The sequence below is a fragment of the Crocuta crocuta genome, unplaced genomic scaffold (assembly GCF_008692635.1).
Source record: "Crocuta crocuta isolate KB4526 unplaced genomic scaffold, BGI_CrCroc_1.0 scaffold125, whole genome shotgun sequence".
In the NCBI taxonomy this organism is placed as follows: domain Eukaryota; kingdom Metazoa; phylum Chordata; class Mammalia; order Carnivora; family Hyaenidae; genus Crocuta; species Crocuta crocuta.
The window spans coordinates 9,016,107-9,037,293 of record NW_027531143.1 but is presented as its reverse complement, the minus strand read 5'-3'; the positions used below and the strand labels follow the sequence as shown (position 1 = coordinate 9,037,293).

At 34.8% G+C, this 21,187-nt stretch overlaps 1 protein-coding gene across 1 annotated transcript in view; it reads left to right on the top strand.

Moving 5' to 3' along the window:
* COL24A1 (collagen type XXIV alpha 1 chain) overlaps positions 1–21,187 on the top strand; it is a 374,970-nt gene that overhangs the window by 35,341 nt on the left and 318,442 nt on the right. Inside the window, exon 5 of the mRNA XM_077771041.1 lies at positions 6–59. Coding sequence (XP_077627167.1) covers positions 6–59 — 54 coding nt within the window. The remainder of the gene's footprint in view (positions 1–5; positions 60–21,187) is intronic.

Here is a 21,187-nt window from a genome sequence, read left to right as displayed (position 1 = left end):
TGCAGGGCATACCAGGGCCACATGGAAATCCTGGGTTACCTGGATTACCAGGTCCAAAGGTGAGTGATGGCTAGTGAGTATCACATTATTTTCCACCATTAATAGTTACAAAAAGTATTTTTTTTTCCTTATGTTGAAAATTTTCATGATCTATTCTCCTGGCAGTCTTTGAATATGCACTACCGTTCCATTGACTGTCACCATGCCACACATCACATCCCCATGACCTATTTATTTCACAACTGGAAGTGTGTACCTCCCAACACCCTTTACCCATTTTGGCCATTTGACAGCACCTCCACCCTCCACCCCTGTAACCACCACTCTGTTGTCTGAATCCATAAATTTTGTTTTATTTGTTCACCTGTTTTGTTTTTTAAATAGCAAGTATAAGTGAGATTATATAATATTTGTATTTCTCTGTCTGACTTATTTCACTTAGCAAATGCCCTCAAGGTCCATCCATGTTAACACAAATGGCCATATTTCATTTATTTTATGGCTGAGTAGTATTCGATTGTTTGTGTATTTGTGTGTGATTGTGTGTGTGTGTGTGTGTTTATACCACAGCTTCTTTATCCATTCATCCACTGTTAGACACTTAGGTTCTTTTCGTATCTTAATTATTGTAAATAATGTTCCAACAAACATAGGGGTACATTTATCTTTTTGAATCATTGTTTTTGTTTTTTTTTCTGATGAAATGCCTAGAAGTAGAACTGTTGGATCATATGGTAGGTTTTTTTCTTCTTTTTTCAAAATTTTTGGAATTTATTTTTGAGAGAGAGACAGAGACATAGGCAGAGAGAGAGAAAGATAGAAAGAGAGAAGGAGAGAAGCAAAGAGAAGACAGAGAATCAATCCCAAGCAGGCTCTGTGCTGTTAGCCCAGAGCCTTATATGGGGCTTGAACTCAGGAACGATAAGATCATGACCTGAGCCAAAACCAAGAGTTGGACACTTAACTTACTGAGGCACCCTGGTGCCCCAATCATATGGTAGTTCTATTTTTGCTTTTACTTTATATTATTACTATAGTCCCTAAGTTGTATGTTTCACCTTTATAACTTATTTATTTTTAATTTATTGATGAAACTTCATATTGTTTTCCATAATGGCTGTACCAATTCACCTTCCTTCCAACAGTTCTTGTTGGCTCCCATTTTCACATCTTCACCAACACTAGTTTTTTCTTGTCTTTTTGATAATTGCCATTCCAATAGATGTGAAGCGATAAGTCATTGTGGTCTTGATTTGTATTTTCCTAATGACTAAGGATGTTGAGTACTTTTTCATCTGCCTGTAGGCCATTGGTACATCTTTTCGGGGGGAAAATGCCTATTTAGAAACTGTGCCCACTTTTTACTTGGATCTTTTGTCTCAATGTTGAGTTCTGTGGGTTCCTTTTCCCCACTTTCTCACCCTCTTACTTTTTAACTTAAATTTTAGTTAACATGTAGTGAAATATTGGTTTCAGGAGTAGAATTCAGGGATTCATCACTACACACAGCACCCAGTAGTCATCACAATAAGTGTCCTCCTTAATACCCATCACCCATCTAGACCATCTCCCACCCATCTTCCTCCATCAGTCTCCAGTCATTAAGAGTGGTTTGTTTCCCTCTCTCATCTTTTCCCCCTTCCCATATGTTCATCTGTTTTGTTTCTTAAATTTCACCTATGAGTGAAATCTAATGGCGTTTGTCTTTCTCTGATTGACTTATCTCACTTAGAATAATACAGTCTAACTCTATCCATATTGTTGCAAATGGCAAGATTTCATTCATTTTGATTGCTGAGTAATATTCCATTACGTATGTATACCATATCTTCTTTATCCATCCATCAATGGACAATTGGACTGTCTCCATAGTTTGGCTATTGTTGATAATGCTGCTATAAACACTGGGGTGCATGTACCCCTTCAAATCTGTATTTTTGTATCCTTTGGGTAAATATCTGATAGTGAAAATGCTGGGTCATAGGGTAGTTCTATGTTTAGTTTTTTTAAAGGAACCTCTACTCCAGAGTGGCTGCACCAGTTTGCATTCCCACCAACAGTGCAAGAGGGTTTCCTTTTCTCCACATCCTTGTGAGTTTTTAAAATATATTTTGGATAGTAACCTCTTATAGGGTATATGGTTTGTAAACCAATTCAGTATGATTTTCTCCAATTCAGTAGGTTGCCTTTTCACTTTTATGATTTCCTTTGCTGAAGTTTTTCAATTTGATGTGTTTCCACTTGTTTATTTATGCTTTTGTTGCCTTCACTTTTGGAGTCAGATCTAAAAAAAAAGCATTGCCAAGAATAATGTCAAGGAACTTACTGCCTATGTTTTCTAATAGAAATTTTATGGTTTTAGGTCTTAAATTAAAATCTTTAATTCATTTTGAGTTTATATTAGTGTATAGTCTAAGAGAGTGGTCTAATGTCATTCTTTTGCATATAGCTGTGCAGTTTTCCAAATGCCATTTATTAAAGAGACTATCCTTTATCCATTGTATATATTCTTGCCTCTTTTGTTGCAAGTTAATTGACCATATCTGTATTGGTTTATTTCTGGGCTATTTATTCCGTTCCATTGATCTATGTGACTCTTTTTATGTCAGTATCATATTGTTTTCATTATTGTACCTTTGTAATATAGTTTGAAATCGGGGAGCACAATGTCTTCAGCTTTGTTGCCCTTCTCAAGATTGTTTTGGCTATTCATAGCCTTTTGAGTTCCCATACAAATTTTAGGATTATTTATTCTATTTCTGAGAATGTTCCATTGGAATTTTGATAAGGATTGCATTTAGTCTACAGATTGCTTTGGGTAATATGGATATTTTATTGATTGATTGATTTACTTACTTATTTACAAGTGCTTATTTATTTTGAGAGAGAGAAAGATGAGAAGTAGAGAGAATAAGAGGGAGAATCCCAAGCAAGCTCTCCACTGTCATCAAAGAGCCCAACACAGGGCTTGGCCTCACAAACTGTGAGATCATGACTAAGCCAAAATCAAGAGTCAGGTGCATAAACTGATTGAGCCATTCAGGTGCCCCTATGGACATTTTAATATTAATGTCAATAACGTTAATTCTTCCACCTCCGTTTGTGCAGAATATCTTATATTTATTTGTTCTACAATGTCTTTTGTTAATGTCTTACAGTTTTTAGCATACAGTTCTCTCAACTCCTTGGTTAAATTTATTCCAAATAGGGGCGCCTGGGTGGCTTGGTTGGTTAAGTGTCCGACTTTCGCTTAGGTCATGATCTCACGGTTCGTGGGTTCGAGCCCCGCATCGGGCTCTGTGCTGACTGCCAGCTCAGAGCCTGGAGCCTGTTTCAGAGTCTGTGTCTCCCTCTCTCTCTGACCCTCCCCTGCTCACGCTGTCTCTCTCTCTCCTAGAAATAAATAAAAATATTTTTAAAAAAATTTATTTCTAGATATTTTATTCTTTTTGATGTAATTATAAATGGGATTGTTTTTTTTTAATTTCTCTAATAGTTCTTTGTTAGTGTATAGAAATACAATGATTTTTATATGTTGATTTACACCCTGCATCTTTACTGAATTTATTAGTTCTGACAGTTTTTCAGTGGAGTCTTTCAGATTTTCTATATATAGTGTTATGTGATCCTCAAATAGTGATAGTTTTATTTCTTACCCTTTCTAATTTTTTAATGTTTATTTATTTATTTTGAGAGAGAAAGAGAGAGAGAGAGAGCACGAATAGGGGAGGGGCAGACAGAGAGGGAGAGAGAGAGAATCCTAAGCAGGCTCCAAACTGTCAGTCCAGAGCCCAATACAGGGCCCGAGTCCACAATAGGAGATCATGACCTGAGACAGAATCAAGAGTCTGATGCTCAACTAACTGAGCCAACCAGGCACCCCATTCCCTTTCAATTTGGATGCATTTTATTTCTGTTTCTTGACTAATTACCATGGCTAGAACTTCTAATACTATGTTGAATAAAAGTAGTAGGAGTGGGCATCCTTGTCTTGTTCCTGACTAAGAGGAAGGACTTTCAGCCTTTCACCATTTAATATGATGTTAGCTGTGGGTTTGTCATATATGGCTTTCATTATATTGAGGTACATTATCTCTGTACCCACTTTGTTGAAAGTTATCATAAATGGTGTTGAATTTTGTCAAATGTTTTTTCTGCATCTACTGAGATGATCTTTGATTTTTATCCTTCATTTTGTTGATGTGGTATATCACATTGATTTATTTGCAGATGTTGAATCATCTTTGTATTCATGGAATAAATCCCATTTGATGATCCTTTTAATTTATTGTTGAATTTAGTTTGCTAATATTTTGTTGATAATTTTGCATCTGTGTCCATTAGAGATCTTGGTCTGTAGTTTTCTTTTTTTGTAGTATCCTTGTAGAATGAGTTAGGAAACATTCTCTCCTATTCTTTTTGGAAGAATTTGATAAGCATTGGTATTAACTCTTCCTTAAGAGCACCTGAGTGGCTCATTCGGTTGAGCACCCAACTTCAGCTCAGGTCATGATCTTGCGGTTTGTGGGTTTGAGCCCTGCATCGAGCTGAGCTGTCAGCACAGAACCTGGATTCTGCTTCAGTTTCTGTGTCTTCCTCTCTCTCTGCCCTCTCCTGCTCCTGCTCTGTCTCTCTCTCTCAAAAATAAATAAACATTAAAAATTTCTTTAAATAATAATAAAAAAATAAATATTTGGTAATATTCACCAATGAAGTTGTCTTGTGTTGGACTCTTGTTTGCTGGGAGGGTTTTGATTACTGCTTTAATCTCCTTACTAGTAATCAACATATTCAAAAGTTTATTTCTTCATTATTCAGCCTTGGAAGATTGTACTTTTCTAGGAATTTATCCGTTTCTTTTTGTTTGCCTAATTTGCTTGTATATAATTGTTCATAATAGTCTCTTATGATCCTTTGCATTTCTATGCTATCAGTTGTAGATCTCCTTTTTAAATAATTTTATTTGAGCCCTCTTTTTTCCTGAATAGTCTAGTTAAAGGTTTGTCAATTTTGTTTATCTTTTCAAAGAGCCAGCTCTTAGTTCATTTTGATCTCTTTTTTCTAGTTCCTTGAAATGTAAAGTTAGATAGTTTGAGATTTTTCTTGTCTCTTGAAGTAGGCATGTATCACTATGCACTTTTCCCTTAGAACTGATTTTGCTGCATCCGATAGATTTTGGTAAGTTGTATTTACATTTTAATGGCATTTTTAAATTTCTCCATTGATTTCTTCATTGACACATTGGTTATTCAGTAGCATGTTATTTAATTGTCATATATTTGTGATTTTTCAGTTTTCTTCTTCTAATTAATTTTTAGTCTCATATGATTGTGGTCAGAAAAGATGTTTCATATGATTTCAGTCTCAAACTTATGGAGACTTGATTAGTGAACTAAAGTATGATTTATCCTAGGGAATGTTCCATGTGCACTGAGAAGGATATATATATTCTGCTGCTTTTGGATAGAATGTTTTACATATATCTATTTCGTCCATCTGGTCTAATGTGTCATTAAAGGCCAGTGTTTCCATATTGATTTTTCATCTGGATGATTTTTCCATTGATTTAAATGGGATATTAAGGTCTCCTGTTGTTTTAATGTCAATTTCTTCCTTTAGCTCTATTAGTATTTGTTGTATATATTTGGGTGCTTTTATGTTGGGTGCATAAAAATTTACAAATGTTATATCCTCTTATTGAATTGACCCCTTTATAATGGGTCAATTATAGGTCATATGTAATGCCTTTGTCTTTTATTATAGTCTTTGTTTTAGTCTATTTTGTCCAGCTTTCTTCTGGTTTCCATTGCATGGAAAAAATTTTTTCCAAGCCTTCACCTTCAGTCTGTGTGTTTTTAATCTGAAGTGAGTCTCTTATAGGCAGCATATAAATGGTTCTTGTTTATATATACATTCAGCTACTTTTTGTCTTTTAGTTGGGGTATATAATCCACTTACATTTAAAGTATTTACTGATAGGTATGTACTTGTTGCCTATTGTTAATTGTTTTTTGGTTGGTTTGTAGTTCCTCTCTGTTCCTTTCTTCTTCTCTTGCTCTCCTGTGTTTTTATGACTTTATTTAGTATTGTGCCTATATTTCTTTCTTACTATCTTTTGTATATCTAGTATAAGATTTTACTTCTTGGTTTACATGAGGCTCACATATAACATCATATTCAGCTGTTTGTAATGGCTTATTTTAAGTTGATTAGCAACTTAAATTTGGTCGAATTCTGAAAGTCTACAGTTTTAGTCCCTCCCACATTTTTTTTTTGATGTCAGATTTTATATCTCTTTATATTCTGTGTCTCTTAACTGACTACTATGGTTATTTTTACTACTTTTGTCTTTTAATCTTCATAGTAGTTTTATAATAATCCACTACCTTGCTATATACTTACCTTTACCAATGAGATTTTACTTTCATACGTGTTCTTGCTATTAATTAATGCTCTTTCTTTTCAGCTGAAAGAAGTACTTTTAACATTCCGTGTGAGGCCACTTTGGTAGTGATGAACTCCTTTAGCTTTTGCTTGTCTGGAAAACTCTTTATCTCTCCTTCAATCTTACCAGCAGATTATTCTTGGTTGGTTTTTTGCCTTTCAGCAGTTTGGATGTATTGTGCCTCTTCCTTCTGGCCTGCAAAGCTTCTGAGGAAAAATCTGCTGATAGTCTTAAGGGAGTTTCCTTGTATATAACAAGCTGCTTTTCTCTTGCTGCTGTTGCAGTTCTGTCAACTAGATGTGTAACGATGAGAGAAAAGACAGACGACTTCTAAAGAAATTAGAAGTTTGTTTTTAAATTTGTGATTTCCTAACCTTCCAAGCTTTATTTGGAACCTTCAAGGGTATTTAGACCCGTACAAGGTTAAAGTAGCTAAAGGGGCCCAGCTCACGTTCCTTCATGGGGCTGAAGTGCCAGGGCACTTGCAGTGCTGCTCACAGCCTCATCTTTACAACATGAAAGAAGATAGAGAACATGGGAGGGGGACTTCCACATGGCTCTGTTCTCCTCCTCCTTTCCCTAACTTAGTAGTAATTCAGTACTCAAAAGAAACAAATAAGAAATATGGAGGAGTGATGAAGATAGTGATAGTATAAAGCTTTTGACTTAATTGACTTCTTAAGATGTGTAGTGAGAGGAGAAATATTTGAGAAAATAAAAACTTTGTATTAAATAGAAATTATTATTGTCTCAAGATTAAAAACAGTATATTTTTTAGTATTAACTTGTATAAATATATGTTTTGGTAAAATGATCTAGGAGGAGAGAGAAAAACTTGAATCTCAAAATCTCAAGTTTTAATATTGTATTTAGTAGTGTGGGTATAATTTTGACTGTTTATAACTTTTTACCAATAAAACATTTTTATGTAACCATGTATGAGGGAATTTTAAAAAGCCCTACTTTTAATTTGCAAGCAACTAACTAGACCTCTTGAGGACTAATCTTATAAGCTAGAATATTAGTCTTTAATTAATATTTAATTTAAAAATTTGTTAACTATATCCAAAATTGCCCAAACTGACCATGATCTGTTTTAACTACACATATTTGTGGAGGACATGATATTTGTGACAGGTGTTGAAAATTATCAGTGAGTCTTAAATGCATCAAATAAGGTTAGTTGGGTGTGATTTTATTTAAAAATTTCTTAGGTATTTACCATGCATTTTAGATTAATCAAGATCAATAGAACAAACTTTATAATCCTCCTATAATTTTTTAAAGATTATGCAAAACTGCAGATTGCATGGTCTTGACAATATATTTTGACATGTAATCCTAGAATTTATTTTCCTTTAAGGAATAAAAAATTTCTTTTAAATTAAGATATTTTAGAGTACAAAGACAGTTCCAAATATTTTTTTCTCAGTTCTTGTTTAACAAGAATAACATAGGTATAATTATTAGCCTCTAAGAAAATTGTATAAAAAGTCATCTTGTTCCTTGCCCAAGAAATAGTCTGTCCATTCAAAAGGAAGTTACCTGACTCTATGGCAAGAGCAAATTAAGGCAATTGCAAGTTCAGAAAGGTTTAATTGAACTAGGAAATGCAACACATAATGGAAATCTATACAAGCATATTTGGATTAATGTGCTTTATAAAAAATCACTAGAACCTAAAGATTCCTTATGTAAGTTAAATGTTTTGAAGCACATAAAGCATCTGGTAGAATACTTGTACATATTTGGCATTTAAGAAATGCTATTTTTCTTTTCTTGAAGGAGCTACTTATAAGGCAACTAAGCAAATTAGAAATGTGACTTACTGAAAATACCAGACTTCTTATTTGGTAAATTAAACTAAAAGGGGGGCACCTGGCCAGCACAGTGTATTAAGCGTCTGACTCTTGATTTCGGCACAGGTCATGATCTCAGGGTCACTTAGTGTGAAGCCTGCTTGAGATTCTCTTTCTGCTTTCTCTCTCTGCCCCTACCCAACTCATGCACACGCATTCTCTCTCTCTCTCTCTCTCTCTCTCTCTCTCTCTGTCTCTTTCTCTCTCTCTCTCATTCAGATAAAATAAGAAACAAAATACCTTAAGACAGCACATCAAAAATCTTCTATTTATAAGGCTATTTTAAAATTTATAAGAATAAAGCGTATTTTGCTAAAATATTTTAGATTTATGCAAAAGTGAATCCATTTTATTTTCTGTTATGCTTTTACAATAAAATTAGTATTATTATAAAGGACAAGAAATGTAAACTGATCTGGGTAGTTCTTATCTCTCTTCAGACGATATGAGTTCTCATGAATGTGCTGGTTGTTTCTTGATAGATTCTTAGTTGTTTGAGGGCAGGGGCCAGAACTTCTTCATCTTTGCATTTGTGTCTAGCCCAGTGCCCAGCATGTGCTGGGCACTCAGTAAATGTTAAACTGAACCAAAAAGCTGAGTTAATATTAGTAACAAGGCACTGGTATCATAAGGGAAAGAGCTTCTCATATCTGACAATTATTATGTGTCTGGCATGTCATTTAGTTTGATTTCAATTAAGAGTATTGTTCAGTGTAGGCTTTATTACCTCTTCCTTTGCCCAGAAGAAAACATACTTAGAGAGCTAAGTACTTAACCAAAGCAACACAATTTATAACTGGTGGAGTTATATTCAGAATTGAATCTGTCTTATTCTCTTCCTAACATCAGGTTGTCTCTCAAAACAGTGAGGAATTCATTTATAAAACACTGCCTGAAGGAGGAAGGGTAGGAATTTAAAGACTTTATGAATTCATTTAACAGTAGTAATGAAACATGTCTATTCCAATGGCCCAGCTTATTCTATGGAAACTGATAATAACATATAAAGATAAACTGCACAAAGAGTGAAACTGATTTCTAGTCCCTGAGACCTATGTTCTCAAAATCTTAAATAATAGAATGAAGTGCCACACAAAATTTTAGTGGTTATGTAGCAACTTTTTTTCAGCATTAGTAAGACTAGTATGATTTAAAATAAAGACAGTTGAGCTCATTAACTAAAATCATTAGCTGAAATCAGGGGACTAACGGTAGAAATGATGTCATTCTAAAAAAATAAGAAAGTAAATTCCATTTCCTATTTACTAGAGATAATGGCTTTTTTTTCTTGTCAGCAAATGCCATATGGGTTCATATTTTATCATATTTATCTATTTAATGAACTTTATTTGTAGGGTGATGAATATTTTTATTACTATTTATTAAACACATGATTAATTATACAGATCTTTAAACATAAGTAATGAATGCAGAGTCTATATGTTCAGCCTACCATATACTTATAATTCTACCCGAGGCAATCTTTTTGTGGTCAAGATATTTTTTTCCCCAAAAACATTTTTTTTTTAATTTTTTTTTTTTTTTAATTTTTAGGAGAGAGAGAGAGACAGCGTGAGCAGGGGAGGGTCAGAGAGAGAGGGAGTCACAGACTGAAACAGGCTCCAGGCTCTGAGCTGGCAGTCAGCACAGAGCCCGACGCGGGGCTCGAACCCACGAACTGCGAGATCATGACCTAAGTGAAAGTCGGACGCTCAACCGACTAAGCCACCCAGGCGCACCCCCCAAAAACATTTCTTAAATGACACTTAAAATCTTCCCATAAACATTTACAGTTTATGTTACTTTAATCAAGGCCAATAGTTGCTTCAAATTTAATCCAGTTACTGAGAAAGACAAATACCATATGATTTCACTCTTATGTGGAATCTAAAAACAAAACAAAACAAAAATTGAGTAAACAAATAAAAAACAGAATCAGACAAATAAATACAGAGAACGAACTGATGGTTGTCAAAGGGAAGGGGAAAGAGATAGGTAAAATGGGTGAAGTAGAGTAGGTGATACAGGTGTCCAGTTATGGAATGAATCAGTCACATGAATAAAGGGCACAGCATAGGGAATATAATCAATGATATTATAATATTTTATGGCCACAGGTGGTAGTTACACTTGTGTAACAAGTGTAAAGCATCAAGCATAGCATGATGTATAAAGATGTTCAATCACTGTGCTGTACATCTGAAACTAATGTACCATTATGTGTCAACTATACTCAGTTAAAACTACTTTATTTAAAATTCTTTAAAACATTTTATTTATTTGTTGAGAGACAGAGCATGATCGAGGGAGGAGCAGAGAGAGAGGGAGACACAGAATCTGAAGCAGGCTCCAGGCTCTGAGCTGTCAGCACAGAGCTCGACACATGGCTCGAACTCACAAACCACGAGATCATGACCTGAGCCAAAGTTGGACACTTAACCAACTGAACCACCCAGGTGCCCCAAAACTGCATTAAAATTAAATTAGATTTAAAAATCTTTGCTAATAAAAAGCAAACCAAAAAACCCAAGTTTAATCAACTATATGAAAAATCTAACCTTAATAAGCTGCAATAACAATGTCTCATTATTAGTATTAAATTAAATGTTATTAATAATACTTAATATTGAATCCCAAAGAATAATCTTAGTGCTATCTCTTTTCCTGGTTTAGACCTGATGTCCCCATGTCTTCTAAACTAGAAGTCCTATTTTCTTCACATGTGAATAAATAAATGTATTGAGTATACATGCTGACCCATTCTGAGAATTTTTGTTAAATTAAATTGCTATGAAAAATTTCCAGTCCAGCATTTTGAAAAGGTAAAGTATGTTAAAATGCCAAAGACTGAGGTGCTTCTGTTATTCTGGTCAACATAAAGACCTTCATAAGAGGACCACACAAAATAGTATAATCCTTTCCTTTGATTCTGTGCTTGTTACTTCAGGTAAAATATAACTTAAATATATTCAAAATGCCTCTTTCTGGATATCAAAGACTATTAGAGTCATGTCAAAAGGATTCCAGAGCCAATTCGAAAGACTCCTACCAGCCAATGAGTGATATGATTTGAACATCGTTAAGGATAATAACTGCAGCAGTTTGAATCACATCAAGTATCTCTAAATCCATGAGTTATAATGATGATAAATGCAGATAGACAAACAAACCCTCATTGGTCACCTTTAGAGGATGCTAAGGAATGACATCTGAAATTGTCAAATCCTCTCACACCAAGTGGGTATTTAACTCTGCGTTAGTGTTAAACTAACTCCCACAAGGGCTCACTACCACAGCACTGTCTACACTTCAGATGCCAGCCACAGAGGGGTTGTCCAGGCTACTCAAGCTACTGGATGACTAACTACCAATTCAGGGTTTCCCACAATCCCTCACTCCCCCATGTTTGATACTGGGTTAGAACAGCTCACAAATTCAGGAAAACAGGTTTCCCAATTTATTCTAAAGCATTCAACTCAAGAATAGCTAAATGGAAGAGATGCATATAGGGCAAGGTATGGAAGGTGGGGACTTGGAACTCCTATGCCCTCTTCAGGTGTGCCACCTTCCTGGCGTATCCATGTGTTCACTAACTGGGAAGCTCTTGGAATCTCTTTGTTCAAAAGTTTATATAACACAGGCTCTAGCACCCTCCTCCTCTCTCTTAAATTCCCACCCTCTAACCACTTTTTTGCCTTTCTGGTGACTAGTTCCCATCCTGAAGCTATCTATGGGTACCACCCTGAGTCACCTCATCAGCCTAGACTCAGATGTGGTTAAAGGGTATTGTTATGAATAACAAAAGACACTTGTGTGACTCAGGAAATTCCAAGGGTTTTAGGAACTCTGTGCCAGAAGCCAGGAACAAAGACCAAATATATATTTTTATTATACCACAATACCATTATTTTGAAAGAAGATAAATAGAAGAAAAATAAGGGGAAAGAATAAAAGCTTTCTTTAAAAATTATCTTGCCATTTAATCTTTTTTTTTTTTAATAGAATTTAACATCAGGACAACCATATAGTTGATGAAGGAAGGGTAGTTTCTCTTTGTAGAAAAAGCTAGGAAATGAGGAAAGCATGTTGGAATTTAAAATTACCATTTTTGTAATCCTGATGAAGAAAGGCTTGAAAAACAACAAAAATAACCCAGGAAGTCCAAAGGCCTTGAGGCAGAAGGCCGCTTGGCAGTCTTTGAGGATATGCTGAATAAGATAAATCCTGGAAGATAGATCAGAGATTTAGCCAGAGTCAAATTATGTAGGACTTTGTAGGTAAGGATTTTGGTTGGATTTTACTTTGTGTTGGATATTTATTACAAAGTTCTAGGTAAGTCACATCATCCAATTTTTTTTGCAGGAGGGTAGTTCTGGCTGTCACGTGGAGAATAGATTGGGGTAGGGAAAAAGTGGAAATACGGACACCAGTTTGAAGATCACTTCACTGGTCTACCCAAGTCCATGTCCTTGTTGATGGGTGATGATGACAGGGAATAGAGTGTAACAGTAGAGGTGGTGTGAAGTGGTCCCAATGTAGATGTATTTTGAGGTACAGTCAACATGATTTCCCAGTGGATTACATATGTGGTGTGAGAGAAAAGTCAAGACAATTTTTGTCTTAACCAGTTGAACGCTAGTATCGTGAGAGCTACCACTTGTTGGAATGAGGAGGAACATGATGTCAGGCTTTTGTTCCTTTGTTTAGCTTCTTTTGTTTTGATTTTGTCTGGGAGGAAATCAAGAATTCATTTCCATTAGGGGCACCGGGGTGGCTCAGTCGGTTAAGCATCTGACTTCAGCTCAGGTCATGATCTCGCGGTTTGTGGGTTCGAGCCCCACACCGGGTTCTGTGCTGGCACCTCGGAGCCTGGAGCCTGTTTCAGATTCTATGTCTCCCTCTCTCTCTGCACCCCCCCCCCCACTCATGTTCTGTCTCTCTCTGTCTCAAAAATAAATAAGCTATAAAAAAAATTTAAAAAAGAATTCATTTCCGTTAATATTTTCAAAGAAATAACTTTTGGCTTCCCCCCCCATGGACTCTTTAATATTGTTTTTAGCTCTATTTTAATAGAAGCATTTGGAGTTATAAATTTTTCTCTAAGGACTGATATAACTGCATCTCACATAATTTGGTATGTTGTGTATTCATTATCATTCAAATGGAAATATGTGCTTTCTTCTTTGACTCGTGGGCCATTTAAAAGTATGTTGTTTTGGGGGTGCATGGGTGGCTCAGTCGGTTATTCATCCAACTCTTGATTTCAGCTCAGGTCATGATATCATCGTTCATGAGATCAAATCCCATGGTGATTTTTGTGTTGGTACCATACTGTTTTGATTACTATTCCTTTGTACTATAACTGGAAGCCTGGAATTGTGATACCTCCAATTTTGTTTCTCTTTTTCAGCATTGCTTTGGCTATTCAGGGTCTTTTGTGGTTCCATACACATTTTAGGATTGTTGGTTTTAGTTCTGTGAAAAATGTAGTCGGTATTTTGATAGGGATTGCATTAAATCTGTAGATTGCCTTGGATAGTATAGACATTTTAACAATAATTGTTCTTTCAATCCATAAGCATGGAATGTCCTTTCATTTGTTTGTGTCATCTTCAATTTCTTTCATGAATGTTTTAGAATAAAGGTCTTTCATATCTGTGGTTAACTTTATTCTTAGGCATTTTATTATTTTTGTTACAATTGTAAAGGGATTTATATCTTTATGTCTCTTTCTGCCACTTCATTGAAATTAGTGTATAGAAACACAAATTTCTGTATGTTGATTTTGTACCCTGAAACTTTACAAAATTACCAGTTCTAGTGGTTTTTTGGAGAAGTATTTAGAATTATCTATGTATAGTATCATGTCATCTGTAAATAGTGAGCTAGCTCAGAGCCTGGAGCCTATTTCAGAGTCTGTATCTCCCTCTCTCTCTCTGACCCTCCCCTGCTCATGCTGTCTCTCTCTCTCTCCTAGAAATTAAAAAAAAAAAAAAATTTAAGTATTTGGTAGAATTCGCCTTTGAATCCACCTGGTCCTGGACTGTAATTTGTTGGGAGTTTTTTGATTACTGATTCAATTTCATTGCTGGTAATGAATCTGTTCAAATTTTCTATTTCTTCCTACTTTGGGAAATTTTTGGTAGGTTATATATTCCTAGTAATTTATGCATTTCTTCTAGTCTGTCCAATTTGTTGGCCTATAATTTTTCATAACATCATAATATTCTCATACAATTCTTTGCATTTCTGTGGTGTCGCTGTTATCTCTCCTCTTTCACTTGTGATTTTGTTTGAGTTCTCTCTTTCTCTCTTTTTATTTTATTTTATTTGATTGATTCTGGAGAGAAGTTTGTCAATTTTATTGACCTTTTCAAAGATCTAGCTTCTTGTTTCATTGATCTGTTTTTTTGTTTTGTTTTGTTTTAGTTCCTGTATCAATTATATCTGCTCTAATCTTTGTTTCCTTCCTTCTGCTCATTTTGGGTTTTGTTTGCTGTTCTTTTTCTAGCTCTGTGAGATGTAAATTTAGGATGTTTATTTGAGATTTTTCTTGTTTTTGAGGTAGGTCTGTATTGCTATAAACATCTTTCTTAGGACTGCTTTTGCTACATCTCAGATATTTTTGGACATGTATGTTTTCATTTCCATTTGTTTCCATGTAATTTTTTATTTCTTCTTTGATTTCTTGGTTGACCTATTCATTGTTTAGTAGCTTGTTATTTAGTTTTCCTGTATTTGTGCTCTTTCCATATATTTTCTTATGGTTGATTTCTAGTTTCATAACACTGTGGTCAGAAAAGGTGTGTAGTATGACTTTGATCCTTTTGAATTTGTTGAGACTTGTTTTGCAATCTAATATGTGATCTCTTCTGGGGAATGTTCCATATGCACTTGAAAAGAATGTGTACTCTGCTGTTTTAGGGTGGAATGGTCTGAATATATCTGTTAAATCCATATGATCGGGTGTGTTGTCCAAAGCCACTATTTCCTTGTTGATTTTCTTTCGATGATCTGTCTGTTGATGTAGGTGGAGTGTTAACGTCTCCTACATTTATTGTATTACTATTGATTAGTTCCTTTATGTTTATTATTAACTGTTTTATGTATTTGGGTGCTCTCATGTTGAGTGCATACATATTTACAATTGTTATATCTTCCTGTTGGATTGTTCCCTTTATGTTTATATAGTGTCCTTTGTCTCTTGTAACAGTCTTTGTTTTAAAGTCTATCTTGTCTTACATAAGTATTGCTAATTCAGATTTCTTTTGACATGTATTTGCATGATAAATGTTTCTCCATCCTCTCACTTTCAATCTGCTGGTATCTTTAGGTTTGAAAGGAAGTCTCCTGTAGATAGTATATAGATGGGTCTTTTTTTTAATCCACTCTGTCACCCTATGTTTTTTGGTTGGAGCATTTAGAACATTCCCATTTAAAGTAGTTATTGATAGGAGCACCTGGGTAGCTAGGTTGGTTAAGCAACCCACTTTGGCTCAGATCATGATCTCACAAGTTTGAGAGTGGGACCCCATATCAGGCTCTGTGCTGACAGCTCAGAGCCTGGAGCCTGCTTCAGAGTCTGTGTCTCCTGCTCTCTTTCCCTTCCCCCACTTGTACTGTCTCTCTCAAATAAACATTAAAAATAAAAAAAAAATAGTTATAGATAGATTTCTATTTATTGCCATTTTGTTGCTTCTTTTGTGGTTGTTTTTGTAGTTTTTCTCTGATCCTTTCTTATCTGGCTCTTTTTCATGGTTTGTTCATTTTCTTTAGTGATATACTAGATTCTTTCCTCTTTATTCTTTGCATATCTATTTCTGGTTTTTGATTTGTGGTCACCATTAGGTTTGTATATAACATATTTTTGCATATAGCAGTCTGTATTAAGTTGATGGTTGATTCAGGTTGAATCCATTCTTTACTCCTCCCCCCCTTTTACATCCTTTTATTTTTGAATCCCTTTACCAATTTTTACAGATGTACTTATTTTCATACTCTCATTTATGGTCTTTCCTTTCCACCCAAAGAGTCCCTTTAGCATTTTTTTTTTCTAGGGTTGGTTTAGTGCTCATGAACTCCTTTGGTTTTTCTTTGTCTAAGAAACTCTTCATCTGTCCTTCTAGTCTGAATGACAGCCTTGCTAGATAGAATATTCTCAGCTGCAGAATTTTTTCTTTCAGTGCTTTCAGTATATCATGCCCCTCCTTTCTGAGCTGAAGTTTGAAAGTTTGTATATTTTGTAGTTTTTGTTCATAGTGTTCAATAAATGTCAATTAGATTAGGGTGGTTGATGATGGTGATCAAATTGTCTTTATCCTTACTAGTTTTAATACAGTTGTTCCATTAATTACTGAAAGAGGTGTGTTAAAATATCCAGTTATGATTTTTTGGATTTGTCTGTTTCTCTGTGTAGTATTTAGGAAGTATTTAGTCAGTGTTTGTTTCATTTACTTTGCAGCTCTGTGTTCTGCCGACATGTTTAAGGATTGTTGTAACTTTTTAATGAACTGATACTTTTTACTTTTTATCATTATCAAATGTCTCTTATCTCCAGTAACACTCCTTTTCTTCAAGTCTAGTTTGTCTGATAGTAACAGAGCCATACCAGCTTTTATATGCTTATTGTATACCTGGTATATATTTTTCTTTTCCTTTATCTCTCTATATTTAAAAATCATCTCTTATAGATAATATATATTAGCTCTTGTTTATCTAGTTTGATAATCTTTGATATTTAACTGGAATGTTAAATGTATTTATATTTCTGTAATTACTGGTATGATTGGTCATAGCCCACATTGTCATTTCTTTTCCATTTATCCCATATTTCTTTGGTTTCTTATTCCTCCTTTACTGCCTTCTTTGGGATTAATCACATATTCTTTGGTATTCCATATAGCTTCTCTATTGGTATTTCTTCTATATCTGATTGATTGATTGATTTTAGTGGTTGCTCTAGAGATTATGATATGCATCCTTAACTCATTCTAGTTTACTAGAATTAACATGGTACCAGTTCATATTAAAATATAAGACCCTGTGACATCATGATTCGATTTACCCACTGTTCTTATCCTTTGTATTTTGTTGTCATTTATTTTACATCTAAATCATTATAAACCCAAAAATCCAATTTAGTAATTTTCATACTAAGTAATCAGTCTTTAAAGAAATTAAGAAAAGAAACAAACAAAGGAGTAACTTATATTTCTGCATTTATTTTCATTTCCAGGGCTCTTCATTTCTTCCTGGAGATCTGAGTTTCTACTTGGTATCACTTCCCTTTAGCTAGAAAAAGTTCCTTCAGTATTTCTTGGAGTGCAATTCTGCCAGTGATGGATTCTCTTGGCTTTTATTTACTTGAAATTTATTTTATCTATGTTCTTTGAGGGATATTTATATAGAGTATAAAAATTTGGTTGACAGTGTTTTTCTTCCAGCACTTTAAAGGTGTCTGTGGCTCTTATCTTGTGATCTCCACTGTTTCAGATGAGAAGTTAGTTGTTATTCCCCTCAGTGTAATGTATTATTTTTCATTGGCTACTTTTGAGATATTTCTCTATCTAGATTTTAGCGGTTTGATCATGTAAGTGGTTTCTCTTAGATATTTCTTGTTTGGAGCTCACTGAATGTCTTGGATCTGTAAGGTTTTAGTATTTCTGTAATGAATCTGGGTTATTTGGGGCCATTGTTTTTTCTTTTGTAAATTTCTTTTTCTATTTTTTATTATTTAAAAACAATTTTTTAAATGTTTATTTTTGAGAGAGAGAGTCAGAGTTTTTGTAAAGGAGGAGCAGAGAAAGAAGAAGACACAGGATTCGAAGCAGTCTCCAGGCTCTGAGCTATTAGCACAAAGCCAGACAGAGGGTTCAAGTTCATGAGCCATAAGATCATGATCTAAGCTAAAGTCAGGTGCTTAACTGACTGAGCCACCCAGGTGGCCCCGGCCATTATTTTATCAAATAATCTTTCTATCCCATTCTTTCTTTCCTCTCCTTCTGGGACTCTATTTACATGTATGTTAAGCTACTTAATGTTGTCCCACAGGTTACTAGAGAGCTTTACTCATTTTTGTCATTTTTTTCCTCTTTACTTCAGATCAGTTAACTTCTGTGGATCTCTCCTTAAATTCACTAAACTTAATTTCTGCCTTCTCTAATATACTATTAATCTCATCCAGAAAAATGTTCACTTCAGATACTCTATAATAAACTCTAGGATCCTGGTGCTCTTTTTTGTCTGACGATATTTCTGTGTTCAGTAATTATGATGATAGTTTACTTTATGTCCTTTAACATATTTATAATAGTTAATTGAAAATCCTTAACTACAAATTCCAATATCTGGGTCCTTCTTAGATCTGTTTGTATTGACCACTTTTTTCTTTAACTCAGGTCAGATTTTACTTTCCTTTGTATGTACAGAAAAAATTGAACATATACTGGATATTACGGATGATATGTTGAAGAACTTTCGATTCTGTTGTCTTCCTTTGAAATCCTTTGATGACTGTTTTTTTTTTTTTGGTCTGTAAGCAGTTAAATAACTGGTCTTAAACTTATACAGGTTTGGTAAATTTTTTAAGGGACAGATTTGTTTTAATTTTGTTTATAGTGTTAATGTCAGTCCTTTTAGTTCAAGGATATAGTATTTGCTTCTAAAGTATAACCTATCACATTTCAATGGAAAGGTGATTACCAAGGCATTTACCATGTTCCTTTAAAGTGATGTGGCTCAAATCCCAAACTATTTCTGCTGTGGTGGCCAGCAGCTAAAATTTATATTCAGTTATACATATTGGTTGCTGTTTTTTGGTGAACTCTTTGGAATCTGTCTCATGCAACCACATTCGGTATCCGCCAAGAATTGAAGAGAGTCTTTATCCAGATCTGGGGGAAAGCTGTCTTCTTACTCTCTTCCTAGGATTTTCTCCCTCAATTTACAGTTATTCAGGTAGTCTCACACTCTGTCCTCTGACACCATTAGCTAAAATGCCCATCGTTTTCTGCTTGAATTCTAGCCATTCCATGAAGACTGGAGAGGGCCTTTAGAAGAAAAACTGTATTAATGTGTACTGTACCAAATGTGGTTCTCTTCTTTTAAGAGTTGAATCCCCTCCAGTGTGTCCCAGTTTTTGATTGTTCATCTGTGGATTCAAATAGCTTTATATATGTATGTATATCTGTATGTATAGATAAATGTAAACAAAGAAGTGTCCAAGGACCAAATCTTGGGGTACCCCAGAGTTTAGTATATTAGGAAGAAGAAGAGGGACTAGCAAAGGAGACTGGGAAAGAATGACCAGTGAGGTAGGGTAGGGACAATAGTCTGAATGGATTAAGTCCAGGAGAGAATGGAAGAAGTCTCCTCATTAACATAGACAAATTTCTAAGAGTTTTTCTCTAACAAGGAATAATGTCATGGAGCAGAGAAGGGAGATTTGGGTGCAAGGAAAGTTTTTTAAAAATTTTTTAATGTTTTATTTATTTCTGAGAGAGAGACAGCATGAGCAGGGGAGGGTCAGAGAGAAAGGGAGATTCAGAATCTGAAGCAGGCTCCAGGCTCTGAGCTAGCTGTTAGCACAGAGCCCAATGCGGGGCTTGAAACCACAAACCGAGAGATCATGACCAGAGCTGAAGTTGGACACTTAACCAATTGAGCCACCCAGGCACCCTAAGGAAAGTTGTTTTTAAGATAGGAGAGATCACAATGTGCTATCTGGTCATGCCAGTTATCCTGGAAAGAAGTAAAAATTAAAATAATGTAGGGAGGACACTATCAATGATGTCCTGATGAGAAAGAATGGTGGGTTTGGCTATGAAGGGAGAGTATTTGGAACAGATTTAGGTGAAGTAGTAGATTTGGTTGTGACAGGTTGTGAATACTAAAAGCCAGACCACCCACTCAGCATAAAGAGAGAGGTTATGAAATAGTTATCTATGAAAATAAGAAAGTGAATTGACTAAGGTATTTATTAGACACACCAAAAAACAAAACAAAACTAACTAATGTAAAAAGTCATGAATTTAAAGTAAGATTTGTCAGCATGATTGTTTTCTTTTAGTCACATTCAACTGCTAGGGGATGGGACAGAGTAGGTAGTGAGTTTAGATTTAAGAATTGCAAGCTCCTAGGTGGCTCAGTCAGTTAAGCGTTTGACTTCAGCTCAGGTCATGGTCTCATGGTTGGTGAGTTCGGTTTGTGAGTTTGAGCCCTGTGTTGAGTTCTGCACTCACAGCACAGAACCTGTTTCTGATCCTCTGTCTCCCTCTCTCTCTGCCCTTCCCCTCCCTCTCAAAAATAAATAAACATTAATTAAAAGAATTAAAATAAACATTAAAAAAAGATTTGCCAGGTAAGCTTATAAGATAGAGGGCAGAAAGAGGAAATGGTGTCATTTAGGTACATCAGACCTTAGTATTTAGGCTGCTTAATGGTTGAAAATGAGGCCACATGGGGGATAACACAGTGCAAATGTGGCGAGATCACATATTAGCAGATCCAGTAGGTCAAATAATTGTTAAAGTTGTGAGGACATAGAGAGTGAGCTAAAATGATAGGAAGTGATGGCTAGAGAATCCAATGCTTAAAATTGAGATTATGCATCTTGTATAGTTATTAGTAATGTTAAAGTAAAGAATATTCTAGTGATGTTACCTCAAGATCATTATACTTAGTATTTCTTTTATGGGACTCTTCCACTTTAGCTCTTCCATATTTGAATTTTTAACTCCAAATTCTTTTCATTTAAATTTTGGTTCTTCATCATTCAAGAATTGTGTTCTCTGCTTTTTAAGATATCAATAATTGTAAAATTGATTTCAATGATTTTCTTTCATCTTTTTATTTTTAATACTTATATTTTTTGTACTCTATAGAG